We start from the raw sequence: 27,889 nt of genomic DNA on the forward strand, positions 1-27,889 counted from the left end.
GTGCAAGTGAATGAACTGGTGATGTTGTGGCTGATCTGGTTAGGTCCTGTGATGGTGTCGCTGGTGTAAATATGTGGGCAGAGTTGGCATCGAAGTTTGTTGCATGGATTAGTTCCTGAGTTAGAGTTGTTATGGTGCGTTGTGTGGTTACTGGTGAGAATATGCTTAAGGTTGGCGGGTTGTCCGTGAGCGAGGACTGGCCTGCCTCCCAAGGCCTGTGAGAGCGAGGGATCGTTGTCCAGATGGGTTGTAGATCACTGATGATGCGTTGGAGCGGTTTTAGCTGAGGACTGTAGGTGATGGCCAGTGGAGTTCTGTTGGTTTCTTTCTTGAGTTTGTCTTGCAGCAGGAGGCTTCTGGGAAACAAATCAACAGAGCCAGACGTGTACGTGTAGACTGATTCTTGCCTGCATATTTATACCTGCCTCTGGAAATTTCCACCACATGCGTCTGATGAAGTGGGTATTCACCCACGAAAGCTTATGCTCCAATACTTCTGTTGGTCTATAAGGTGCCACAGGGCTCTTTGTCGCTTTTATTAATAAGTGTAGACCTAGGTTCACATTTTATTTTTTTTATTTTGGGTTGTAATGACTTGTTTTCATCACTCTGTTGTTTCTAGTAGAATCTCTATCCTTTCTTAAACCTTGTGTTATGCAGGAGTGGTGATTTAAGGTAAAAAAGATAAGTGAGTTATCCTGCGCTGGTGGAATTTCTGTGAGTAGCCAGTGTCGGGCTGAATATCACAAGGGAATGATTCAAAGGGTTTGGGGTGCACCTATTGCTAGCCCTTTCTTTGTCTTGAAGGTTGGCATAGCCTAGAGGAGAGTGCTTGAGTGGCTGAAAGGCTGGTGGTGCTAGAGAGCTGACACCCAGCCAAGCACAGGCATGACTCCCTCATGCGGGAGGCCAGGGGTAACAAGGTGACTCTCTGTCCTGGATATCCCGAGGACCATCACAGGGGTCATTATTATTTTTTATATTACCATTATGTCTAGTAGCCCTAATCATGGATCAGGACCCCATTACTGCTAGGTGCTGTACAAACAGAGAATGAAGAAGATGGTTCCTGCCCTAGGGGGTTTACAATCTGAGGGTAAGACTAAAGACATCAGATGGATATAGATCAGAGGGGAATACAAGTAAACAATGAAGCAATATTGGTCAGCATGACAGGCAGTGATCTTTGCATACTAGCTCTTAGTTGTGTGTCTTTTTGACCGGTAGGAACATGAGCCTAGTGGCAACATTTTAAATGGATATGAGGGAGGCTAATTTGGAGGCGTCAAGGTCGGGTGGGTAAAAATTGATAATTAAAAAAAATCAAAACCAGATTCTTTTAATTTAAATTCAATTTTTAATGTAAATTAAATTCATTTTCTTTTTAAAAATAAACCTAATTTAAAATTATGGCAATTTATGCTAATGCCTAAATTTATTATAATATGTTAAAATAATTTAAATGAATAAAAATGCTGAAACTAAGATGAGAAGAAATTTAGAAGTGGATAAAAAAGTGAGCTTAAAACTTATATAGTACAGAGCTCATTTGACGTATCTTTTAGCCAAAGACTGAGGTATACCAGGAATAAAGGAAAATGTTGTTGAAATGTTGTTCTTTAACAATCACTTTGCATCAGATTCACTGAAGAGAGAAGGAGGATCACAGCAAATTCTCCCCTAAGATGTATGATGGAATTTAGTGGTTGACTGTTTTGAGGTATTTATTAAAAATCTGGCCTATCCTGATGACAATTTGTAAAGAAAACTGTGACAAAATAGGTGGAAATTTCACATACCAGAATAGTTAGCATTAGACTAAAGGGAAATGTAGAAATTATACTGACTATACTAAAATCTATTTCCATAGCTTTGGACAAATTGAAAAAAGATAACTGCTATATTGCTGATGTTGTTGAAATTTGGCAAGAATTTAAGGAAACGCTTAAAAAACAAAGCTAAATTACAGGCAGCGAACAAGCAGATCAAGCACTTACTCTGCCTTGTTTTTTTGCCAGTATTCACAATACCAAGTATCACAGTAAATACTTAATTGCTGAGGAGGAAGTGCTGCTAGGGCATGAGCCTCTAATATTCATCCATCAATCAGAATAGATTTCAGGACTGGGGGTGAATCGAACCATTGATTAAAGCAACACGTTTGCTGCCAAAGTTTTGAAGAAAGTCAAACCAGTGAAGTGGTGGAAGTAACTGGCTAAGCACCTGGAACCAGATTTTTTTTTACGTTACATAAGCTTTTGCTGGCAGTTGCCTCTTCTGCAGGTAGAAAGAAAATGTTTTCTTCATTCTGACTAGTTCATTCAAAATTGGGAGCTGAAAAAGCAGGAAAGCTTGTTTTCCTCTTCTAATCCATGAATAAAAACGAGGTAGAAAAGGATGAGAACTAGTTCCAAAATCTTGAAGGACATAGTGATCAGAAATAATCAGTTAAAGTCACTAACTACAGTCAATTCTTTCTTTGTTTAACAAATCAGCTAGTATTAAATGCAAAATATGTTATGATAAACTTACTTTTATTCTTCGTGTCCAGCACATTTAAGGTAGCTGTATTTAACTAATAAAAACAAATGTAAAAAGCTGTTTTGTGTGTTTCTAATTTAATTGAAATTTCCATCCAAATGCAGTGAGATATATATCATGAGTAGAAAAAGAAACATTTTCCAGTAAATAAGTTACAACATTCACCATTTTTAACATAAAAAAAAAAGTAAAAATTAGGAATCCTTTTAAATATGTTAAGCTATACAGACGCTCCCTGATTTACGCAAGCGTTGCGATCCGTATGTTTCATCAGCTGAATTCAGCCTCCTCCCGTTTTGAGCTCAGCTTCTGAAAGTGGTTTTGGGATTAATCATGTTGGTTAAGTAATGGAAAAGCCCATAGCCTCCAGTGGTTCTTTTTTAAAAAAAATTGTCCTTATGTGTTTCCAATTCTTTGTGGTTTATACTTAGCCAGATTCTTGCTGAGACTGCCACAATCTGTAATCCATCAAATCCTTCCAAAACCGTCTTCAATTGTTTTTATGTTTTAGTGACTCTCTACAGAGTTCTATTTTGTGTAAATATCAACCTATACTTGGTAGTTGGATGTAAATGTAGAGACACCAGTCTTCCAGAGTTCTACCAGGTGTCATTTGGGAAGCTTAAAACATCAAGCTTCCTTTTTAAGTCAGCCAGCTGCTGGAGGGCCTGGAACAGAGACTTATCACCATGGATATGTTTTAATGGCAATGGCAAAGAAACTGATTTTCTGCACTTCTTGAAAGGAGCACACATTCTCTCTTTTTAAACAATTGACAGTATGTGCATAGGGAAAGAACAAGTTAAAATTATTTGGACAAATTAGATGTCTTCAAGCCAACAGGGCCTGATGAAATGCATCCTAGAATAGTCAAGGAGCTGTCTGAGGAGATACCTGAGCCATTAGCGATTATCTTTGAAAAGACATGGAAGACGAGAGAGATTCCAGAAGACTGGAAAAGAGCAAATATAGTGCCAATCTATAAAAAGGGAAATAAAGACAGCCCAGGAAATTATAGACCAGTCATCTTAACTTCTGTACCCGGAAAGATAATGGAGCAAATAATTAAGCAATTTGCAAACATCTATAAGATAATAAGGTGATAAGTAACAGTTAGCATGGATTTGTCAAAAACAAATCGTGTCAAACCAACCTGATAGCTTTCTTTGACAGGGTAACAAGTCTTGTGGATGAGGGGAAGCGGTAGACATGGTATACCTTGACTTTAGTAAAGCTTTTTATACTGTTTCGCATGACCTTCTCATAAACAAACCAGGGAAATTGAACCTAGATGGAACTACTATAAAGTGGGTGCAAAACTGGTTGGAAAACTGTTCCCAGAGAGTATGTATCAGTGGTTCACAGTCATTGTAGCATAGAAGATTAGGGTTGGAAGAGACCTCAGAGGTCATCTAGTCCAAACCCCTGCTCAAAGCAGGACCAACCCCAACTAAATCATTGCAGCCAGGGCTTTGTCAAGCTGGGCCTTAAAAACCTCTAAGGATGGAGATTCCACCACCTCCCTAGGTAACCCATTTCAGTGCTTCACCACCCTCCTAGTGAAATAGTGTTTCCTAATATCCAACCTAGACCTCCCCCACTGCAACTTGAGACCATTGCTCCTTGGTCTGTCATCTGCCACCACTGAGAACAGCCGAGCTCCATCCTCTTTGGAACCCCCCTTCAGGTAGTTGAAGGCTGCTATCAAATCCCCCCTCACTGTTCTCTTCTGCAGACTAAACAAGCCCAGTTCCCTCAGCCTCTCCTCGTAAGTCATGTGTCCCAGCTCCCTGATCATTTTCTTTGCCCTCCGCTGGACTCTCTCCAATTTGTCCACATGCTTTCTGTAGTGGGAGGGGGGCAAAACTGGGCGCAATACTTCAGATGTGGCCTCACCAGTGCCGAATAGAGGGGAATAATCACTTCCCTCGATCTGCTGGCAATGCTCCTACTAATGCAGCCCAATATGCTGTTATCCTTCCTGGCAACAAGGGCACACTGCTGACTCATATCCAGCTTCTCATCTACTGTAATTCCCAGGTCCTTTTCTGCAGCGGTGCATGGGATTCTTCCGTCCTAAGTGCAGGACTTTGCACTGGTCCTTGTTGAACCTCATCAGATTTCTTGTGGTCCAATCCTCCAATTTGTCTAAGTCACTCTAGACCCTATCCCTACCCTCCAGCATATCTACCTCTCCCCCCAGCTTAGTGTCATCCGCGAACTTGCTGAGGGTGCAATCTATCCCATCATCCAGATCATTAATAAAGATGTTGAACAAAACTGGTCCCAGGACCGAACCCTGGGGCACTCCGTTTGATACCGGCTGCCAACTAGACATCGAGCTATGGATAACTACCTGTAGAGCCCGACAATCTAGCCAGCTTTCTATCCACCTTATAATCCATTCATTCAATCCGTACTTTTTTAATTTGCTGGTAAGAATACTGTGGGAGATCGTGTCAAAAGCTTTGCTAAAGTCAAGATATATCACGTCCACTGCTTTCCCCATATCCACAGAGCCAGTTATCTCATCATAGAAGACAATCAGGTTGGTCAGGCATGACTTGCCCTTGGTGAATCCATGCTGACTGTTCCTGATCACCTTCCTCTCCTCCAAGGGCTTTAAAATGGTTTCCTTGAGGACCTGCTCCATGATTTTTCCAGGGACTGATGGGAGGCTGACCAGTCTGTAGTTCCCCGGGTTCTCCTTCTTCCCTTTTTTAAAGATGGGCACTATATTTGCCTTTTTCCATGCTGTCATGCTGGAAGGGCATTATGAGTGGGGTCCCTCAGGGATCAGTTCTGGGTCCAGTTCTGTTCAATATCTTCATCAATGATTTAGATAGTGGCATACAGAGTACACTTATAAAGTTTGTGAATGATACCAAGCTGTGAGGGGTTGCAAGTGCTTTGGAAGATAGGATTAAAATTCAAAATGATCTGGACAAACTGGAGAAATGGTCTGAAGCAAATAGGATGAAATTCAATAAGGACAAATGCAAAGTACTCCATTTAGGAAGGAACAATCAGTTGCACACACAAAATGGGAAATGACTGCTTAGGAAGGAGTACTGTGGAAAGGGATCTGGGGTTCATAGTGGAGCACAAGCTAAATATGAGTCAACAGTGTAACGCTGTTGCAAAAAGAGTGAACATCCTTCTGGGATGTATTAGCAGGAGTGTTGTAAGCAAGACATGAGAAGTAATTCTTCCGCTCTGCTCCGTGCTGATTAGGCCTCAACTGGAGTATTGTGTCCAGTTCTGGGTGCCACATTTCAGGAAGGATGTTGACAAATTGGAGAGAGTCTAGAGAAGAGTGACAAAAATGATTAAAGGTCTAGAAAACATGACTTCTGAAGGAAGTTTGAAAAAATTGGGTTTGTTTAGTCTGGAAAAGAGAAGACTGAGAGGGGACATGGTAACAGTTTTAAAGTACGTAAAAGGTTGTTACAAGGAGGAGGGAGAAGAATTGTTTTTCTTAACCTCAGAGGACAGGACAAGAAGCAAGGGCTTAAATTGCAGCAAGGGCGGTTTAGTTTAGACATTAGGAAAAACTTCCTAACTGTCAGGATGGTTAAAGCACTGGAATAAATTGCCTAGGGAGGTTGTGGAATCTCCATCATTGGAGATTTTTAAGAGCAGGTTAGACAAACACCTGTCAGGAGTGGTCTAGATAATACTTAGTCCTGCCACTAGTGCAGAGGACTGGACTAGATGTCCCTTGCAGTTCTATGATTCTATGTAATGGGGTGTGCTAACTCCACACTGGTGAGGTGAGGGTTAAGGAGTTGCTCTGGATACCTTTGGCTGCCTTACTGGGCATGCTGCCAGTGGAGGGAGAGTTCAAAAGGGAGTAGCTCAGCTCAGTCTAGGTGGACTGAGCAGGAGAGCAGTTGGACTCTGTAGCCTCCTGCAGAGAAGCAGCTAGGACAGGGCTCACAGTCAAGCCAGGCAGGGCTTTCAGTTGTGGGGGCTGAGGATGACGTGTTGCTGCAAATAGGGGAAGACACTCGGGAGAGTGACCTGAAAGGACACCAAGGGGACTCCAAGACAGACCAGTGGTGCAGATGGAAACAGAAGCAGGGGTAGGAAGTGGCACAGGGGTAAGGGCTGGTGCCTGTCTGTAAGCTATGTGTCTGGACCATTATTTTGAAGGGCCCCGGGTTGGAACCTGGTGGAGCAGCATGGGCCTGGGTTCCCCTAGCCCCAGTCACTGGTTCTCACTGTTGGGTGACACTGACATGGGCTCTAGCCACCAAGCATAGTGGCCACAGATTCCAGCTGCTAGACAAGGCAGCCCTTGACTCTCACCAATGACTCTGGGCAACAATAGTCCAGAATATCGCCACTCGTGGGTACTTCTGGTCTCGGACATAAATCCCTCCCCCCGCCCCGACAGTGCACTTTAGATTAATCATTTATTTTCAATAAATGAAATAGTAATTGCTTGTTTCTTACACTTCCTTCAACGTTAGGCATACTCAGTTAGATACATTTGAGTGCTCGTATGTTTCTCTATGGTGGCCTACTGAGGACTAGATTGAGACTGATGTGCTCCGTTTTAAGGTGCAACTTAAAATCATACTTGAAACCAAGTGTTTTCCATATTCTGAAATGATTCCATTCTATAACTTGCATTTTTAGGCTGGTCAATTGCTACAGGCTAGATTTCCCACTGGCTTACATCTTGTGTAGTAATTTACACCTGTGTAAATGGACATAAAATGCTGTCAAATCAAATGGTAATGCACTGTTGCTTTGTGTAAATGCCTTCACAAGGTGCAAGGCACTGGGAAATCATGCTGTCTATATGTAACTGTGCCTTTCTGAAATCATCATTGTGTCTATATCTGCTTAATTTTGATGGATTGTGTTTCAGTGGTATTTATGGGCAGTTTGAAGTATCCAGATGAGAATGGGTTTGACGCATTCCTGAAGAAACATGGGGGCAGTGACAACGCGTCAACTGACTGTGAACGGACAGTCTTCCATTTTGATATCCAGCAGAAATACTTCAAAGAAGCACTTGATAGGTAACCTGGCTCACACCAAATAAAGCACTGGTTCATTTAAAATAGATTAATACAATGTGTGTCTGCCTGAGGAAACTACATATATAACTTTGCATTGCCTTGTCTTGGCCTGATTGAAGGGAGCCTGCCGTTGCTGAACTTCCATAGGGCCCCTTATTACAACCGAGGTCCTTATAGATGGAAGGAGACTGTGAGTTTTCCCTTAGATCTCTCACTGTCTTTTGAGGGAGTAGTAGTATCCCAGTAGTGTATAGTCTCTTAGGAGTGATGTAATTTATGCACCTGCTATGAAAGTAGGACAGCTTTCAATATGTATTTATGCCAGATTGCTTGTAGGACTATGATAAATTCTCCTACTGTTGCAATTGCTAGTTCATTCCATTTACCTGGCTACTTAAAGGAGAATCTTTTATTGGCCTGTTCCTTTTAAACATGTGTCCCCTTAGGCTGTTTAATTTTTTATTAACAGTCTCTTTTTAAAAAAAAAATATTGATTCTTATAAGGCAGTGTACTACCAAAAAGGTGCAGTAAAATGATCCACTGCTTTATTCAACAAAATATAATGTTCAGTGCCAGGAAGGATCATTAATTAACTCTCATCATGCCATAGGATATGTCTGTACAATAAAGCTACATTTCTGTCATAGGAAAATTAAACAATCTTTTGATGGGGAGAGGGTAATTTAAATATTTTTGATATTGACAAAATTGCCTGGGGGGAAATTAGGTTGTACTGCAAATAGGCGTTTTTATCAAAGCCATTAATATGGTGATGGAACTAATTTCTGCATTAGAATGCACACACAATGGGAGTTCTATGATAGCCTTCTGTAAAACATTGGAGGGCAGAATTCATCCCTCCAAAGGTGGGAATCAGACCAGCTTTGGCTATTTTGAAGAGTCTCAAAGATGGGTAGCAAAGATATTTAGACATATGGCAAGACTTGGATATGAGGAGAGACTGAAAAAGCTGGGGCTAGTTGAGAGGAGACAAAGCAGAGATGACATGATACATGTCTATAAAATAATGAATGGTATGTGGGGGATAAATAGGCACACCTATTCATCATCACTCATACAAGAACGTGTGAAGTTAATGAAATTGAAAGGCAACACATTTAAAACTGATGAAGAAATAATTGATGTGTGGAACTCTGTCAGAAGGGATTGTTGAGGCAAAGAACTTAGTAGGATTTTCAAAAAATTTTCCATCTTCCTCTGAAGCAACTGGTACTGAGCACAGTTTGAGATAGGCACCACTGTCTAGATGGACAACTGAGGGTCAGATCTGGTATGACAGGTCTTATGTGCTGAAGGCAGATGATTCTGCATCCTTTGGTACCATATTCTACCAGTCCACTTCCACTCCAAAGACCTTGCCCTTTGTCTTTCTGAAAATATTAAATAATTGGGTTTATTCATTTTACTTCAGAGGCATTAAGAACATGTGTCAAAAGAGTCCAGAACTATATAATTGTTTCTGAGTTACTGCAAATCGTAAACCTTAAAAAAAATGAATATTGTTGTTTGTCATAAAGGCAGTTTTTTGTTATAAAAAAAACTTTCTGGACAATCTTTCAGCAGACAACAGGAAAGATTTGCCATTTTTCTCTTTGTTTTAGGTGGGCACAGTTCTTCATTCACCCACTAATGATCAGGGATGCAATTGACCGGGAAGTTGAGGCTGTCGATAGTGGTAAGAGTAATATTTTTGTCATAACCCTTTTTTGTTTATCTCTACAGCATTGACTGTACTGAAGTTCTTGACAAGATTCTCAGGTATTAAGTGCTGTGAAGTCTGATGCATAATATTTTATATGTCCTTTATTTAACTAGGGGCTAAAATTATGTCAATCAAATTTATTAAATCCTTGAGCCTAATGAAATATATACATTTATGTGAGTGTGAGTCAAGTTGTGTTGTGTTCACCCCTCAATGCAGAGCAAATGTTGGTATTAACATTGATAGGGAGACTAGTCTTGTGAAAAAAGAGTACACTTGAGGGAGAATAATTAGAGTGTGAATCAGTCTGTAAATGAGGAGAAACTTCCTCTGATCAAAAAGGCATTCTCTGAAAAATTTCACCAGTCACCTGGTGTAATAAAAAACTGATGCAAAGAATAAAAGAGAACTAGGTTAATAGGGATTTGCAAAGGGGCAAAAATGGATCAGTGCCTTTTCTTGATGCTTCACGATATGTAAAGAAGGGCTAAAAATGTAGATTTTAAGAGATTTAAAAAAAAATGTTTTCCTGCTTGTGTTTTTAAGTAAAGGTTAGGAATGTCAAGTCTGGTCTTCCCTTGTTTGGCTGGAGGATGTATTAAACATCTCAAATGTGCAGCTTTCTCTGCCCTTAGTTGAAGACTTGGGTAGGAGAGTGATATATTTAATAAAGACTTCAGAAAAACTCAGGGAGTTGAATTAAATAATTGTTAGCAAAACTAAACAGAACACAGTTTTGGCTAAGGTTACTAGGTCACTGTTGTCTCTTCTGTAGGCTGGGGAGTGCATCTAGGGGTGTTGAAAATTCAGGGCTTGTTGGTGGAATAGGAAGTTTCCCTCCATATCAATTCCTGGAACTCAGAGCCATTTACAATGCCTGCATAGATGCTACATGACTAGATGAGAAGGAGGAACGATGTTCGTAAACTCTTTGAACAAGTGTTGCTTAACAGCTGCAAGTCCTCTCCTAGGGTGATTTATTTGGCCAAGTGGAAGTGTTTTTCAGTTTGGTCGCTTGCTGTGGAAATTCAGCCAACGCTGGCCTGTATTCAGGACATTTTGGAGTACCTGTTGTGCCTTCAGTCCTCTGGTATCTTGGTCAGCCCATTGAGAGTTCACTTGGCAGCTATCTTTGTATTTCATCTGCTCACCCAAGGGAAGTCAAACTTCCTGGTGGTGAGGTTTCTAAGGGAAATCATTTGTCTTCACCTGCATGTGGAAGAGCCTGTTCCTTTGTGGGACCTTCATACTGTCATGGCTGTCCTTATGAGTCCTCTGTTTGAGCCACTGGCAACCTGTTATCTGTCCCTCCTGTGCCAGAAGACAGCCTTTCTTGTAGTTGTAACATCTGCAAGGAGAGTATGCAAGCTGCAGGTCTTAATGGTAGAGCCCCTGTGTACACAGTTTTTCAAGGATAAAGTGACCCTATCACCACATCCAATTTTTTTGTCAAAAATGGTTTTGCAGTTTCACCTTAAGCAAATGATTTATTTACTGATGTCCTTTCCTAAACTGCACTCCAATGTGGATGAACAACGATTTCACACTTGGGATGTGAGACAATGTTTGGCATTCTATCTGGAGAGACTGACTTTTCAATCACCTCATCTGTTTGTCTCTTATGTGGATCATATGAGGTGTCAGGCAGTCTCTGTGGAAATGATTTCCAGGTGGATAACTTCTTACATTACATTAGCATATGCAATAGCTCAGACCATGCCTTCACAGAGCTTGCAAGCTCATTTGATGAGAGCCCAAGCGACGTTGATAGCATTCCTCAGTGATATGTCAGTATTTGACATTTGAAGGGCTGTTGCTTGGTGTTCTGTACGTGCTTTTACCAGGCACTATGTGATTACCATGGCGTCTAGGTCAGATGCAAACTTTGGGAAGCCCGTCCTGCAGTCATTCTTTAGTAGACTCTGAGCCCCTCCTCTGTTCTACTTGTGAGTCACTTGAATGGAATTACGTGCCTGCAGGCACTTGAAGAAGAAAAGACAGTTACTTGCCTTTATTGCAACTGTTGTTCTTTGAGATGTGAGCGCAGACGTGTATTCCACGATCCATCCTTTGTCATCTCTGCATCGGAGTCTCTATTCTTGACATTTGATGTGAAGGGCAGTGCTACTCTTAAATAGCCAGGGGAGAATTAGAGCTACAGGGCATGAGCACAGCCCCTCTGGGTACTGTGAGACAAAATTCTCTGGCTTCCATGCACTGGGTGGGCACATGCCTGTGTGCAATACACGTTTGCACCCATATCTCAAAGAACAGTTATAGTACAGGTAAATAACCACCTTTTCTCTCTTCCCTCCCCATATTCTGTTTCTCAGCAATGGGCTGAGTGTCTTTTTTTCTTTCCCTTCTGCTCTTGTCTTCCCTTTTTGAGCATTGGCAGCAAATAATGTAGTTTAACTAATTCACTACTACTTTGTGTACCTGACAAAAAGCATGTCCAGGGCTGTTCCATGTACTATGTATGGCCCTGTTGAAAATTGATGTTAGTTACATTAGAACATTGCCCAGTGGTTTAATACAGTGCTAAATCTATAAAATTAACAGAATATCAACTAGCAAGGCCCTCTGATGCAAACAGGAGGGAGCTGCTACTTGGAAGCCTTGCCAGACCTGGGCATCCAATGAAGAAGTTTTTCTGGGGTGAGTTTTGCCCTGACATTCTAAGACTTTAACAAATATGTGTAGTATAGAAAAACTAATGTCTTAACAATATGAGATTCTTTAGTATTTCACCAAACTCTGGTGCTAGCTGAAATATGTGAAAACAATTCTGCATTTTGAATACTGTAACACACTTCACGATAAAAAGTGCTATGTGAATTGAAGATATTTTCAACTCCAGCCTTGCTATTTGCCTCATGCCCATTCATGGTAACTTATTGTTAGTGTACTGGTGATATCATCTAGGGCAGCTGTGGTTCACGTAGCCTCCTGTCTTATCCATTATAAATCTTGGAAAAACAGTATTTGCATCTTGGATGTAAAAGACAAGGTACCTGTGGGCTCACAAGGAAGGTTTTTCAAAGCAGTTGGTTCAGCCTCAAAGCTGCAATAGCAACTGAGTGACAGCTTCACTGCCATTATACAGTCTTGTGAGTAGGGGTGGGTAGAAGGGAGAATTCACGTTCTTTCTTTCACCGCATACAGTCCCTGTAGAATCAAACCCCATGTGTGCTGCTGTGCATTAATTACAAGGTTAGAACCAGCCTTAGATCCTGTCAACTTGCAGTCTAGTCTTTTTAAAAAAGACTAGTTTTAGGTGCTACACCTAATCCTGAATCTCTCCTGACACTTTTTGTGGGTTATAGTAACATTTTCCTATAATCATAATGTTTTTTCTCTCCCATGTTATGAAAGACTCATACAAACAGGGAAAATAGTGAAATTGGCTATGCACAAGGGTTTGTGTAGTACACAAAATGAATAAACTGCAAAATACAGAAAAATATATAGTCTCTAATCTTTATTACAGTGCTCTTAAGAGTTTTTTGTAAGAATAGGAGGTAAAAAACTTCAGAGAAGAGTAATTTTTAAAATTGCTGTCCCTTGGACTCTGAATTTCCTGGCAATCATTGTATTTAACCACAATATTAATATTAGTTAAAACTTTTTTCCCTATGTACCAGTATGTATTTTATCTCAGTATTTGTTCATGTATTCATGGCCTGAACATTCTGTGCTCCATCATGCATTCCTTGCACATCCAAAACTGTGAAATTCTTGTGCATAAGGAATCCAAGATTAGATTCTGTGATTAGAAAAGCACTAGTAATGTGAGGCCAAATAGCTACTTTTTTAACATTTACAGGTAATGCAGAGACACTAAAGCATGAGCCTAAAAAGAGTAATACTGATATCTACACCAGACTGAGGGATTTTTGGCAGCACTATTACTCTGCTCACTATATGAACGTAGTTGTCCAGTCTAAAGGTAACATCATTTGTTGCTTAAATACAAATTCTTACATACTGCTTTAAAGTAGAGGACTGTTTCAGCACAGAACTTACACCAGGCTGCTCATTAGCTAATGATGATTCTATTGTAGTCACCTGTATTAGTTTATAAACCCATAGAAAATGCCAGTGTTTAGCTTTTTTTCTATTTAAATTCCCTGGTAGTGGTGATTGAGATCTAAGCATCAAGTCTGAAATACCAGATCTCTTGGGGGGATTCTGCGCAAAAAAATTCAAAATTCTGCATACTTTATTTGTCAAAAGAATGCAATATAATCACACCAGTTTTGGTAATTTATTTAAACTACAATACAGAAAAAAGTCACAATAACTATTCGGCATTTCCTAAACACATGAAGGTTAAGTTACAAACACTTGGTAACTAATACCCTGAATTGCAGTTATAATACTGGATTTTCATTTAAATTACATTACAGAATACTAAATAGAAAAAAAAAGGTAGACTGTCATTTTAAATTGCTCAGACTTTCACACATGAAAGTCATACAGTTTTGCTAATCATTGTCCTGGATCTGCCTGGGTACTTTGGGAAGTGCTTGGTTCTGGTTGTCCTGACATTTTGTTTGCCCTCAAAGTCTTTTTTGTTTAAAGAGGTAAGTAACATAAGTCTTGAGCTGTAATTTAACCCCACTTTGGCACCGAAAAAAAGTGAGAAAGCACATAGATCTTCCTAGCTGAGGATTCCCTTACTGTCATTTATAATAAGGCTCTTTTACATCACTTTGGCAATGTAGGAGCCTTAAAACTTTCACTGGTTTTATGCTCTTGGGGGAATTGACGAAGAATGGGAACAGTTAACTAACAATAGGAACTTTAACAATGTTGGCAGGCTACTACATTTCTGCCTCAGAGAATGAGATCAATTAACTCAGGCAAGCTGCTACATTTCTGCCTCTAGCCTGCCTCATGCATAATAAAAAGTCCTACCCTTCCATGCCAGCGAGCTGCAGTTGCAAGAGAGAGGGACAGTCTCTTTCTCTCGCTTGTTGGCATGCACGTATGCCCAGCCCCGCACCGCCCCCGATGGTGATCAACCATGTAGGTGCACACGCCCAGCCCCCCTCTCCAGTCTCTAAAGCTGCTCCAGACATGCTGGAACAGACGTGCTGCTTGGGCTGTCGGGGAAGAGGCGCGTGTCCCTCAGCAGAATTTTTAGGCATTTTTTTGTGCAGGGGCCACAGAAAAATGTTGCCTGTATGAATTCTGCACCCACACAGGGGTGCAGAAATCTGTCAGGAGTACATAATGGTGCCCCAGTTTTGGTTAGGCACTAACCAAATCTTGACACTACCATAATTGTAACAAATACTATATTTCGGTGCATTGTCCGAATATTTGCAGATATATTTGCATAATATTTGCAAAAAGCAGGACTATGTGAACAGAAGTTCTGCAACTATGGATAGTCATTGGGAAGAAACGCATAGAAGTCAGTAACCATGCTACTTATTTTCATAGTCCCATATCTGTTGAAGAAAATATTATTTTCTTTTTGATTTACATAATCACTTTAGCTATGCTACAGGGACCACTAATGCAGAACTCTTGGTACTGACACTTTCTCTTATTCAAAATTTTTGTGAGTTGTTAACTTGGCGTATTGTATTCCTTTCTTTATAAGGAAAAATGTTTCCCATTTGACAGTCTATAATATGTGTGACCCTAGGCACCACTGTATTCACACACTACACACTGCTGCAATGATATTTGTACAAAGTATGTCTTGTGAGGTATCATGTAAAAGCTAATAACATGTTGGGTATGAATATCATTGTAAAATGCATGTATTAACATTATATGTGAAGTTATAAATTCCCTCTGTGTGATGTTACTAGAACATGATTAAGACAAGATAGCCTAGTCTGGGCAAAGATGATAAACAGGTCTGCCCTAGACAAAGGAATGTGGGTTTATCGATTTGTTCAAGATGGTTTCTCTCACCCCCAGTCTCCTTTCCAGCTTTTTACTGGCTGGCCTGTCTAGGACTCATCACAGAGCTCAAATTGCTTGGTTTCTTTGTCTCCTTAAGATGAAAGATAAAGACGGAGTCTTTCTCTGTTCCTTATATTCCCAAGGGGATGTCTTTGTCTTACAAGTGAGGAAAGCCTCCTGGGGATTCAGCCTTCTGTGTCTCTTTGGGGTGCAAGAGCTCTGTTAATTCTCTGTCTCTCAAGTCCAGGCTCAGGATAACCCTGGCTAGTTTAGCGAAATATCTTTGTTTACTGCTATTATATAAATTGAGGTAAACTCACATTCCTTTGTCTAGGACAGACCGGTTTATCACCTTTACCTAGGCTAGACTGTCTTATCTTAAACATATTCTAATAACATCATAAAGAGGGAATTAATAACGTCACATGTTCATTTTACAATTATATTCATAACCAGCGTGTAACTAGTTTTTGTATGATGCCTCACAAAACATATTTTATACAAATAACATTGCAGTAGGGTGTGAATTCAGTAGTGCCTAGGGTCACCGTATGCTGCTCAGGTGCACAACTGTGCCAGATGTACCCCTTTTGGAGACCACTGCATTATTTATACTGTGCTTGAGAAGGTTGAGCAGACCTGCTATACTATAAGGATCTAGCAAATCATAAAGCCACAGGTGCCACCTACTCTCTCAGTTGTAGTTGTAATGGATACATATGACCATCATCAAAGCATAATCCAAAGCCAGTTATCTATGGGATTTGGTAAAATTGGGGAAATCAGCCCAACAGGTTTTGAAGTTTACCCTCTTGGTCTATCTAGCATTACTGAATACTGATTTGTAGGCTCTAATGAGTCTGTTTACTCTGAGTCCCCAAGCTAATTTGGATTAATGGTGGAAGATTTTCAACCTCCCTTTTCCTGAAAACTTGGCTCTATGCTCGTTAGTGAGTTACATTTCTAGCTTTCTTTTTTCTTTCCTTACTAGAAACTTTGGACACTTTGGAGAAGTGGGTGAAGGAAATCTTTTCACAGATTCCAAATAAGTAAGATACTTTACTGATGCAAAAAGAATCTGATGTGTGGTGTTGGCCTTGATGCTAGAGGCTGATTGATGTCTGCTACTCCTATGCTGACGCCTCCTTTGTTGGGTGGAGAATTATAGTCTGCATTTGAGGTGTACTAAATGTTATGACTTTGCTTTGTGTAAAAGATAATTAGTACAAAATACAAATTGAGAGAGTAGTTTGTAGTGTTTTATATGGTTGTAACAGATTATAAATGTGGGTTTTCAAACTAATTCAATGCAATTCTATCCATTGAAGTGTGCTGTCTAAGATTTGGAAACTCAACGCAAATTTTGTTGTATCTGATAATTGTTGGGATCCTAAGATGTGTCCCCTTAATTCAAAATACAATTATATATGAAACAAAATTTTTCAGTTTGTGACCAGATATGAATCTCTTTGTTCCCTCATCTCATAGCTACTATTTTGGTGTATTTGCTATGTTGTAATATCATAGTTAAGGCTATGTTTATGTCATGGAAGTCACGGAATCCGTGACTTCCAGAGACCTCCCTGACATTTTCTGCTTCAGCCCCTGGGACTCAGGGACTGGAGCTGGCAGCCAGCGGGGCCCCGGCAGGTTCCAGCGACATGTGACAGCTTCCTCAGGGTTCCCCTGCAGGCTACCAGTAACGGGTGACAGCCTTGTGCCAGGGGATGGGGTGGGTGGGAGAACCCCACAGCTCCCAGCCACCATGGTGGTGGGGAAAATCATGGAGCTGCAGCAGCAAAAGTCACAGACAGGTCATGGCTTCTGTGAATTTTTGTTTATTGCCCGTGATCTGTCTGTGACTTTTACTAAAAATAACCATGACAAAATCTTAGCCTTAATCATAGTTAAGTGCTTGACTAATAAACACTTCCTGAAACTGCACATCCCTGCTTACAAGATCATGGTTATTTAAAAATGGATAAGTAAACAAAGTGTGTCATGTTAGCTTTTCCATTAGAAACATGAGAATGAAAAACCCAAGGATGCTTTCACAGCCCACAAGACTCTCAGCCGTGTGTGTGTGGAGGGTCTTGTGTATGTGTTTTAGTGATTCTTATCTACTTAATTCTGAGTCTCCACTCTCCCCATAGAGTGATCTTGCTGCCACTTTTATACATTACCATCTGTTCCCCTTTCTCCTTGGGAAGTCAGTGAAGCTGCATTAACTCCTTTTTCCCAGAATGTAGGTAATGCTTGAGGCTGGCTGACTGGTAAATGTAATATTCTGTACTAACTATAAAAGGGCTAAGCATTGTGGTACAGACTAAATACTTCGCCTTCTAATTTATTTCAGCACAAGTGTTAAGAAACCATACATCACTCATGTATTGGGTCTTCTTGTGGCAGCACAATGGTATCAGATTGTCCATAATTCCACTTCCCTCTATTTTAAAATAAATCACCTTGGGCTTACTTTTCCTCCTATTATAAAGTATTACACTTCATTGTCTTCTACAATTTATTGGTGTTGTGCAGGAGACATGCTAATGTGCTACAGATGCACAGCTATTTTGTTCTCTTCACAGGCAGAAATCTGGAAGGCATCTTATTCTGTTAATGCATTTCTGTGCAAGCAAATCTGCAAAGGCGTTTGATTGGGGCCTCTCCCAGAGGCAAGGTGCAAATCTTTGTGTGACCTTCCCCACACTCCAAAAATCTGTGCCATGTCATTTTCAGGAGGTTCAGTGCCACAAGTGGAGGGTATTGGAGGAATAGATAAAATGCCCATAACTAGAGTGTGTGTTTGTGGAGGTGGTCAGGGAAATAGTGGCTGTTAAGTTTTCTATTAATCAGGATGGAGTGGATCTTATGATGTGTCCTAATTCAGTGTCACATCAGAGGAGGAAATATTCTGGTTCCATAGAAATCTCAGGTTTTTATCACTTCAGAACTATGGGCACAGAACAGTAAACATCATGCTATAATTTTCTTTTGTTTTTGAAGTGGTTTACCCAAACCGAACTTTGGCCATCTGACACAGCCTTTTGACACACCCGAATTTTACAAGCTTTACAGGGGTAAGTGACCTTGGTGTCTTCTGTGTTAAGTGTTCTGAATGGGTATTGAATATACCACTGTGTAGATTCTTATTTCTTTGAGTTTTAGAATGGTTGATTTACCATCATTGAATTAGAATATGTAGTTTTGTGAATCTTTCCCACCCTTTCTACAGCAAGTAAAATCTCTTGCCCATTGCTGTTTCTTAGGATTAAAGAGACAGGAAAAATCATGCATTTGCATTACAATTTATACATTTCTTCCTGTGCAGTTGTTCCAATCAGAAATGTTCATTCACTGAGCATTGCCTGGGGACTACCACCACAGGAGAGACATTACAGGTACGATGGCACTACATCTTTTTGATGTCACACTCTGAGTATAGATGAATATTGATAAAGAATCAAATAACCAAGACTTTCTCTCCTGTTAAATTCAGCAAGAAAGACTCATTCCATGAAATGAAAACATTTTGTGATCTTTGATTTTTGGAATAGCATAGTGTGACGCTGCATGGAATATGAGTGACCATTTATTATAATATGGATACGAATATTACAAAATTGCAATGAATCATACAAGATTTGACATGTAAAGTATCAGTAGAAAAGTTATGATTTGCTAAGTATGATGACCTTGTTTATATGTATGTATCATCTTTGTATCCTAAGTTTTATATATATGCGTAATACATCTGCATCTCAAGCCTGCGCTGTGTTTCTGGTGACACCCCTAGACAGATTGGGATCAGCACTATGTAGCCTGTTTGATGGCCCATCAAGAGCAATCAGCTGTAGAATGAACACATTGAGAGAAGCCAGGGGCTACTCTCATGAGTAAGACTCCGTGTTTGTCATAGAGGTCACGGAAGTCACAGATTCCGTGACTTCTGCAGCAGCCCCCTGCGGCTGGCCCAGGAGCTGCCTGAGGAGCTCGGGCAGTCCCCGGGTAAGTTGCATTGGCTGCTGCTGGGGCAGTCTCCGGGCCCTCCGCCCCACAACAGCAGGAGTTTAGGGGGGGGGGGGGGGGGGCTCAGTGCTTGGGGTTGGGGCTGGTGCTTACCTGGGGTTGGGGAGGCTCCTCTCCCTCAGCTCCTAGCTCCACGTGCTGCCTCCACCCGCAGACACTGCCCTGACAGATCCCATTGACCACGGTTCCCAGACAATGGGAGCTGCAGAGCCAGTGCTTGGGGTGGAGCGGAGGCAGCACGTGGAGCTAGGAGCTGGGGCTGCTGCTTCCCAGGAGCTGGTTAGGGAGCCTGCCTCAGCTCCACCACCCCCAGCATCCACGCTGCCCCCCAGGTTGTGACTTGCTCCCGAGCACCCACGCCCCCCTCCACAGCACCTGCAGTGCCCCCCCCCCCCCCCCCCCCGGGCAGAAGATGTCCAAAGAAAGCCTAGTAGCTCATGAAGTTGTGTTGGTGATACACTGAGTAATACATTTCTCTCAGATTCTGTTTGAACCATTATTACTGGACATTTCCTTTTGAATCAGTGGTAGGAGGCACAAAGCTGCTGGAGGTGATGTCTTTGTAGTGAGACATACAATAAAACCTCAGAGTTACAGACACTTCAGGAATGGAAGTTGTAACTCTGAAATGTTCGTAACTCTGAACAAAACGTTATGGTTGTTCTTTCAAAAGTTTACAACTGAACGTTGGCTTGATGCAGCTTTGAAACTTTACTATGCAGAAGAAAAATGCTTTCCCTTTATTTTTTAGTCGTTTACATTTACACAGTACTGTACTGTATTTGCTTTTTGTGTGTGTGTGTGTTTCTGCTGCTGCCTGATTGTATACTTCCGGTTCCAAATGAGTTTGACTGGTCAGTTCATAACTATGGCGTTCGTAACTCTGAGGTTCTACTGTAAAACAAAGGTCATGACTATTTGTGTTCGTTAAAGTGTTGTGGCATTTTCAGCCAAAGTATAGTTGTTAACTTCAGCAGCCCGGCTAACTTTCAGATCAGTAACAGTATTCTACCTATCTAAATTCCTTTGTATTTTCAAATGGACACAATATCTTTTTCATAGCATTACTGTTTAAAGGTGTCACTTCCATAGTGGGTGAAGTGAATTTATAATTGTTTGTCTAGTGATTTGGAATCTTTGGATGAAAGATATTATCTAAATATCTGTATTTTGATTTGCTAATTATTAATCTACATTTGAGTTTTACATGTTGGAGTTTTACATTTCTTTAACCCTTTTTAGGGTGAAGCCACTTCACTATATCTCCTGGCTGGTAGGACATGAAGGCAAAGGCAGTGTTCTTTCCTTTCTTCGGAAAAAGTATGTATTTCTTTAAATGTGAGACTTTAATATTGTGTGCATTGAAATAAAGAGTGAAGGCGGAAATATTTCCTCAAATAAAAATTAAAAATGTGATCTACAAAGCTTGAGACCAACTCAGGGATTCTCTTTAAAACCTGTAGTAGTCATGTGACTTAAGCAACGCAAAATACTCTGAAAATGTACCCGGTGGTGTCTTTAGTACTAAATACAAGAAATTCAACTACGAGAGAATCTCCAGAGCAACACTGAAAGCACTTTCGCGGAAAACTTATATTTTCAAAAATATTTTGGTTCACACTGAATAAATCCAAAAAAGATATAAGCCCTGCATTTTTGAATTTCAGTGCTTTGTATTCTTGTAGAAAGCTATATTCTTTCCATTTGCTTTGGATTGACTTTTAAATTTCTTAAAGTGGCCTCCATTAGGCAGGTCCGAAATAAGCTTGAACAATGATGCTGTGATTATAATTAGAAGGTTTTTAACTGGAGTAATTAATAGTGGTATAACTCTTCAATAGATTTTGGGCTCTTGCGTTATATGGGGGAAATGGTGAGACAGGATTTGAACAGAACTCCACCTACTCTATATTCAGCATTTCTGTGACTTTGACTGATGAAGGTTACGAGCACTTCTATGAGGTAAAATTCCATTATAGCTTGGATTTCTTACCACTGTGCTATGTCCAAAAGTTAAAGAAAGTTCATCAGTTTGTCCTTCTGTCTTCAGGTTGCGCATGTTGTATTCCAGTATCTGAAAATGTTGCAGAAAAGAGGGCCAGATAAAAGGTAACTTGGTTTGAATCAAGTGATCATGACCCCGGATATCACTGGGGTTTTCCCTCTTTTCCATCCTTTTCTGTGTTATAGTGTGCTTTTTCTTTTTGGATAAGCAGATATTAGAACAGATGCAATGAGAAAATGGTGGAAAATGAGATTGTTAAAAAAAATGGAAGAATTAATTGTAGGGTTACTACAATTGTTACTGTTACAACTGTTACTGGACCAACTTCTGTTGGTGAGAGAGACAAGCTTTTGAGCCAGACAGAGTTTTTCTTCAGATCTGGGAAAGGTACTCCCAGGCTGTGATGAAAAGGCTACTTTTCTATGGTTATGTAAGCACTGGTGGATCACCAGGGATGTTTCACTGAGAGCAATGTGGGCTGGTCAGGAAAGGTGCATGACGCTTGCACCTTTAAGAACACACGACTATTCAGGAAGGTGCAAGCAGGGCCGTTTTTTCCCCAGACAATGGATTAACAATTGGCAATGTTGACATGCCAATAATGATCTTGGCTCATGGAGCTGTACAGTGGCCTCCTCGACAACTTCAAGGAAAGATTCAGCTACTGGCTCAGCAGGTATATAATGACAGTTGAGTGTGCTTTTGGCAGATTGAAGGGGCGCTGGTGGTGCTTACTCACTAGATTAGATCTCATTGAGAAAAATATCCCAATGGTTATAGCTTCCTGTTGTGTCCTGCATAATAATTGTGAGGTAGTAGGTGAAAAGTTGCCACTTTTGAGGTAAAGGGCAGAGATAGAATGGCTGTCTGCTGACTTTGAACAGCCAGACACAAGGCCATTAGAAAAGCTCAAGGTGGAGATATGTGGCTGAGAGATGCCTTGAAAGAGCCTTAATGCTCAGCCACTTAATGTGCTCTACCTAGCCTTGACATTTTGGGGGTGTTAGGAATCGTGTAATGCTTGGTGTGCATTTATGAATATCACACTTTTAATGAACCTATTAATTATGCTGTGTTTACTGTACATTTATAATATTAATGTACATGTATAATAGTATGTACATTGTTTTTAACTGAACCTATGAGTTCTGTGCTCCTGTTCTATTACAGTTAGAATAATCCTGTTCTTTGAGTAGTGCTATTTGTTCTGTAGTATATGTTATGAAGTAGTAAAGATGAATTTATTTCCAAAATATAAAAATTTATTGCGTACCCAAAACAGGGCAAAACATTAACGTGCAATTAAAATCAATACAGTGCGCAAACATAAAATAAATTAATGGAACAGAACTTTAAAATCAGAATGGTAGAAAACATTTGTCTCCATTTCAATCCATTTCTGCCAAACATACTCCAACTATGGCTCTCCCAGGTCAGTGTAGGTGAAGGTGTGATTTTCCTATTATCCCCCAGCATGGAGTAGTAGGGGTACAGATATGGCTCATCGTGCCATGTGGAATATTGGAGGTATTGGAGCTCTTGAAATGGAGTTCTCCATTGACTACAAAGGTAGGTGAGTCCATGACTGTTTTACCTTTAGGTCAATAAGAGTCTGTTTGCTGCCTGAGAAGCTCTGTTTTGTCCTGGTGAATCTCTTTCTTTTTTTCCTGATGGGACTCCTGAGTCTTTCTCCTGTCTGTTCTTTTGTTCTCCAGGCTATCTGCTATATTCACCCTCTAGGCTCTCTTCATGATCTGATGTCCTCCCTATTCCTCTTCTTTCTCCTCCTCATAGTGTCAGGTGTTCTGCAGGTGTGGCCGGGGCACGCCTTCAGGCTGCAACGATGGCAGCTACATACAAAACAGACATGTATTTACAGCCACAATGGAAAATGAAAGATGGGTTTGAGAACGCCTTTCCCTTATACCTATAAAAGTTTTAAATATGACCTGCTTATTGACACTTCAGCTTTGGAGTGCCTGTGCATAGCACTGCTCTCCAGCTGCAGCCATTCTTAGTATGGCCCGCCAGGATGGGGCGGAAGTGAGGAGGGAATTGTTTTGTAGTGTTAAGGAAAAAAATGTTGTGCGGCGGTGATTTTAACTAGTATCTCACTCCTGAGGGTCACAGAGGCACAGAGAACACAGCTACTGCTAAATTCATTAAGCCACCTGGGCTTGTGTGATGCTAGCCTGTTTATGGCAATGGTGCCTGCCGAAGTCATCACAGAGTGTTGTGGGAAAGAAGTTACCCTACCACAGAGGAAGAAGTAAGGCAGCCATCCCTAGAAACCTTTGGGAGAGGATTGCAGAGTACATCCATGAAAATTCCATCAAGATCTCTCAGGAGGATACAAGGAACAGCCTTATGTATATAAAAACAAACTGCTCTGCGTGCCTCCCTGCCATCGCCTAATCCTACAGGAGAACAAAAAGCAGATTCCAGCTTTGTCTCTTTTTGTTGTACCCTTACTTCTTCTCATATGAGTAAAACATTGAAAAGTAGACACCTGTGTTCTGCTAACTTGGGGTAGGGCTGGGTGCCATCTTCACATTTAAACATTTTAAGGGCAAATGCATGCACACACTTACCTGAGATTCCTTCTCATGGATTGGGCTCAGTGGTGCTCACTGATGGGACTGGCTAGACTGCAGAGGAGTCTTAAAAAGATTCTAGCTCATGGCATAGCTGGACGCCTCATCGCATTTCTCTTCTCCTCCTCACTGCTGTGGAACTTTTGGGTAATGTTGATTGCTAATATGGATCCTGAACCATTGAGGTCTGAGTATCACTGGTCTAGGGTGTTGTGTAGTTGGCATGGTCGTTTGGTTAATTTCACACAACAAGTGAGAACTTACTGCTAGGTGTGCTTGCCGAGCTGAGCAATCAGGAAAAGGCATTTTAAAAATATGGGAGTTTAAAAGGGAGCAGTGTGGCTTCCAGTCTCCAGGACACCTGGGCAGTGGAGTTCACAACTGTGACCAGAGTGGTTACTAGTGGACATTGTGGAACAGCTGCCGGAGGACTATTAGAGACAACGTAGGTCATGCAGTCTCTACACTTGCACTGTGTCAACTATAGTATGTTGACCACGGCTCAGTGCTGTTCAGGGAGGTGGTTTTACTTCTTCACTGTAATGGGGCACTTACATTGGCTGGAGAAAAATTTGAGTGTAGACACATGCACAAATAAGACAATGCAAAGTGACTTACATGAACCTAACTTTGTAGTGTACGCAAGGCCATACTGGTGTAACCTCTTGTGCGGACACTCTTATTTTGGAATAAGACTGACTTTTTGCTGTTTACATTATGTTCTTTGGAAGGAGTTTCAACTAAACAGAAAAAAGCCAATATTATTCCAGAATAAGAGTGGTCACATGTGAGATTATATCAGTTTATGCAAGTACAACTGATAAAATTTTCCTGTATCGACAAGCCCTTAGTGGAAGAAAAAAAAAAAGGGAAAACTCAAAGACTCGCTTGCATGCCACACCTTTCCCAAATAGTGAGGTCAAGCAGTTAAGGGTAGTGTATGGTTAGATTATGGAACTGAGAGTCAGGAATTCTCAGTTCTGTTGCTGGCTCTTCCATTTACTTTGTGTCTGCCACTGACTATTTGTGCTTCAGTTTCTCCATCTGAAAATAGGAGATAAAAACTTGCAGGAGTAATGAGGATTGATTGACAATTGTTAAATGCTTGTGATTCCCAGACAAAAAGATTAATAGATTCATAGATTCTAGGACTGGAAGGGACCTCGAGAGGTCATCGAGTCCAGTCCCCTGCCCTCATGGCAGGACCAAATACTGTCTAGACCATCCCGGATAGACATTTATCTAACCTACTCTTAAATATCTCCAGAGATGGAGATTCCACAACCTCCCTAGGCAGTTTATTCCAGTGTTTAACCAATCTGACAGTTAGGAACTTTTTCCTAATGTCCAACCTAAACCTCCCTTGCTGCAGTTTAAGCCCATTGCTTCTTGTTCTATCCTTAGAGGCTAAGGTGAACAAGTTTTTTCCCTCCTCCTTATGACACCCTTTTAGATGCCTGTAAACTGCTATCATGTCCCATCTCAGTCTTCTCTTTTTCAAACTAAACAAACCCAATTCTTTCAGCCTTCCTTCATAGGTCATGTTCTCAAGACCTTTAATCATTCTTGTTGCTCTTTTCTGGACCCTCTCCAATTTCTCCACATCTTTCTTGAAATGCGGTGCCCAGAACCGGACACCTCACTCCAGTTGAGGCCTAACCAGCGCAGAGCAGAGCGGAAGAATGACTTCTCGTGTCTTGCTCACAACACACCTGTTAATGCATCCCAGAATCATGTTTGCTTTTTTTGCAACAGCATCACACTGTTGACTCATATTTAGCTTGTGGCCCACTATAACCCCTAGATCCCTTTCTGCCGTACTCCTTCCTAGACAGTCTCTTCCCATTCTGTATGTGTGAAACTGATTGTTCCTACCTAAGTGGAGCACTTTGCATTTGCCTTTGTTAAACTTCATCCTGTTTACCTCAGACCATTTCTCCAATTTGTCCAGAACATTTTGAATTATGACCCTATCCTCCAAAGCAGTTGCAATCCCTCCCAGTTTGATATCATCTGCAAACTTAATAAGCGTACTTTCTATGCCAATATCTAAGTCGTTGATGAATTGAACATGTATTTCTCGTGCAGTCACCATGGTATCCAGGTCATATAGATTTACAAATTATTATTACTGCAGACAAACTAGCTTAAATTTTCAGACTCGTGTCTTGTTAGAAATAATGTGTGATTAATCACTTCACAGGGTAATGGGTATATATATATTTTTCCCACCCACAGAATTTGGGAAGAGATTCAGAAGATTGAAGCTAATGAATTTTATTTCCAGGATCAGGTACTAAATTAATCTTCAAATGTTTTCTTTGGGGGTATAGATGTTAAGTCCTAGATTTTTGAATTGTAATTGTGGGGTTTTCTGTGTAACTTGCCATAGTCAGTGAGAGTTAGATGGTTCTAACATCATGAGTCTTTGAAAATATAGTCTTACATAGATGAGGAAGAAGAAGCATTTGTTAAGTAGAAAGAACTTACATTCTAGTTAGAGAAATGTTAAACTTTATGACTTGTGAAGTTGTTCTTTAATAAAACCAAAATATGATTTGATTTCTTTGGTATATGGTGCTCTTCCAAGAGCTGTTTTCTTTTCCTCATGTTTTGTTTTCTCCCACTCCTTAAGGTCAGTTTCTCTTTATCATTCAGTTTAGATTGTAAGATACTTGTTACAGGACCCTTATCTTATTCACCTGTGAATCAGGGTGTATAAAAATAGATTTTTAAAATTAAAATTAAATATAGTTTTTTAAATAAACCTTTTTGAAAATAATGCAACCTATCTTAAGTCCTAAACTGACTATAATATAGTAAAATTATTTAAATTAAACAAATTTTAAATGGTAAATTTTTGCTTGCAAGTATTAACGAAGGTCAAACCATTGAGCTGGCTAAATATCTAAAATCACAGTTTATTTAAGTGCCAAACCAGCTTTTGACAGCAGTAATTTCTTCTGCAGCTTCAGAGAGAATATTTTTTTCATTTTAGTCTGTTCAAGTAATTCAGTTCAATGACTAGATCATTCAAAGTTAAGAAACTAATTGAGAATTGAAAAGCAAGAAATCTTGTTTTTGTCATCCAATCTCTGAATAAAAACTAGGTCTGAGAGGATGAACTCTACTAGTTTTAAAATCTTGAAGGATGTGGTGACCAGAAACAATCAGTTCAATTCACTAACTATGGATAATACTTCCTTTTTTAAATAAATCAGTTAGTTTCAAATGCAAAACATGTTTTAGAAACTTACTTTGTTAGGCATTCAACACATTTAAAGTAGTTTTATTTACCTAATAAAAAATTAAATGCTGTTTTTGTGCATTTAATTGAATTTTAATTTCCACCCGAATAGAACTTGATACAAATCAAAAGTAAAAAAGTAATCATCCAGTAAATAAAAAATGCATCCATTCACCATTTTCTAACATAAGTAAAAATTAGGAATGTGAATAAAAGTTAAGGTACATAACAGCTTAAATAAATGTACAGATATACTGTATCCTCCTGGTTAGCAAAAAGAAGCACCAGTTGTTGTGTAAAGCTATATTACTTGCAAATCAACATGTTTTAATAGTTCTCAACCAATGAGAATCTACCTGTCTTTAGGAAAATAACAAAAAAAAATACAAATGCAAAATAATATTAAAATTGATGAATGAAAATAAAGTTTCCTGTTTGCTGATTTAAATCATGATTAAAATAGGGATTTAAATTACTTTGGTTTAAATCAATCCACTGTACTGTGAAGTAATATGAACCTTAATGGTGTGCTATAAACAATTATGGTTATTTTCTTTTAGTGTTTCTGCATATTCTCACTTGCGGGAAGTAGTTCCCGGCACTGCTGAACTTTGGGGAATTTACAGAAAAACAATGGCCACTGGAATCACATAAATGCCTCTTCATGGCACCACATGTTCAGTGCTGATGTTATAGAAGCCATGTGATCCCTAACCACCTCCACTTCTTTTCCATGGATAATTTCAGGTATAGGCACCATTGCTGTGTGACCAGAGAGTTTTTTCTTGTTC

General features: G+C 40.1%; 1 protein-coding gene across 6 annotated transcripts in view; it reads left to right on the plus strand.

The window, feature by feature from the left end:
- The window catches only part of LOC101941153 (nardilysin-like), an 80,040-nt gene that overhangs the window by 14,018 nt on the left and 38,133 nt on the right, over positions 1-27,889 (plus strand). For 5 of the 6 annotated variants that reach the window (XM_065555372.1, XM_065555368.1, XM_065555367.1 and 2 more), the window contains exons 4-14: positions 7,421-7,574; positions 9,198-9,271; positions 11,861-11,956; positions 13,125-13,247; positions 16,215-16,272; positions 18,230-18,303; positions 18,555-18,624; positions 20,495-20,572; positions 21,094-21,214; positions 21,303-21,361; positions 26,090-26,144. In XM_065555372.1, the coding sequence (XP_065411444.1) occupies positions 7,421-7,574; positions 9,198-9,271; positions 11,861-11,956; positions 13,125-13,247; positions 16,215-16,272; positions 18,230-18,303; positions 18,555-18,624; positions 20,495-20,572; positions 21,094-21,214; positions 21,303-21,361; positions 26,090-26,144 (962 nt within the window). The remainder of the gene's footprint in view (positions 1-7,420; positions 7,575-9,197; positions 9,272-11,860; positions 11,957-13,124; positions 13,248-16,214; positions 16,273-18,229; positions 18,304-18,554; positions 18,625-20,494; positions 20,573-21,093; positions 21,215-21,302; positions 21,362-26,089; positions 26,145-27,889) is intronic. The other variant, XM_065555370.1, reaches the window with a different exon arrangement.

The sequence above is a fragment of the Chrysemys picta genome, chromosome 8, assembly GCF_011386835.1.
Source record: "Chrysemys picta bellii isolate R12L10 chromosome 8, ASM1138683v2, whole genome shotgun sequence".
Lineage (NCBI taxonomy): Eukaryota > Metazoa > Chordata > Testudines > Emydidae > Chrysemys > Chrysemys picta.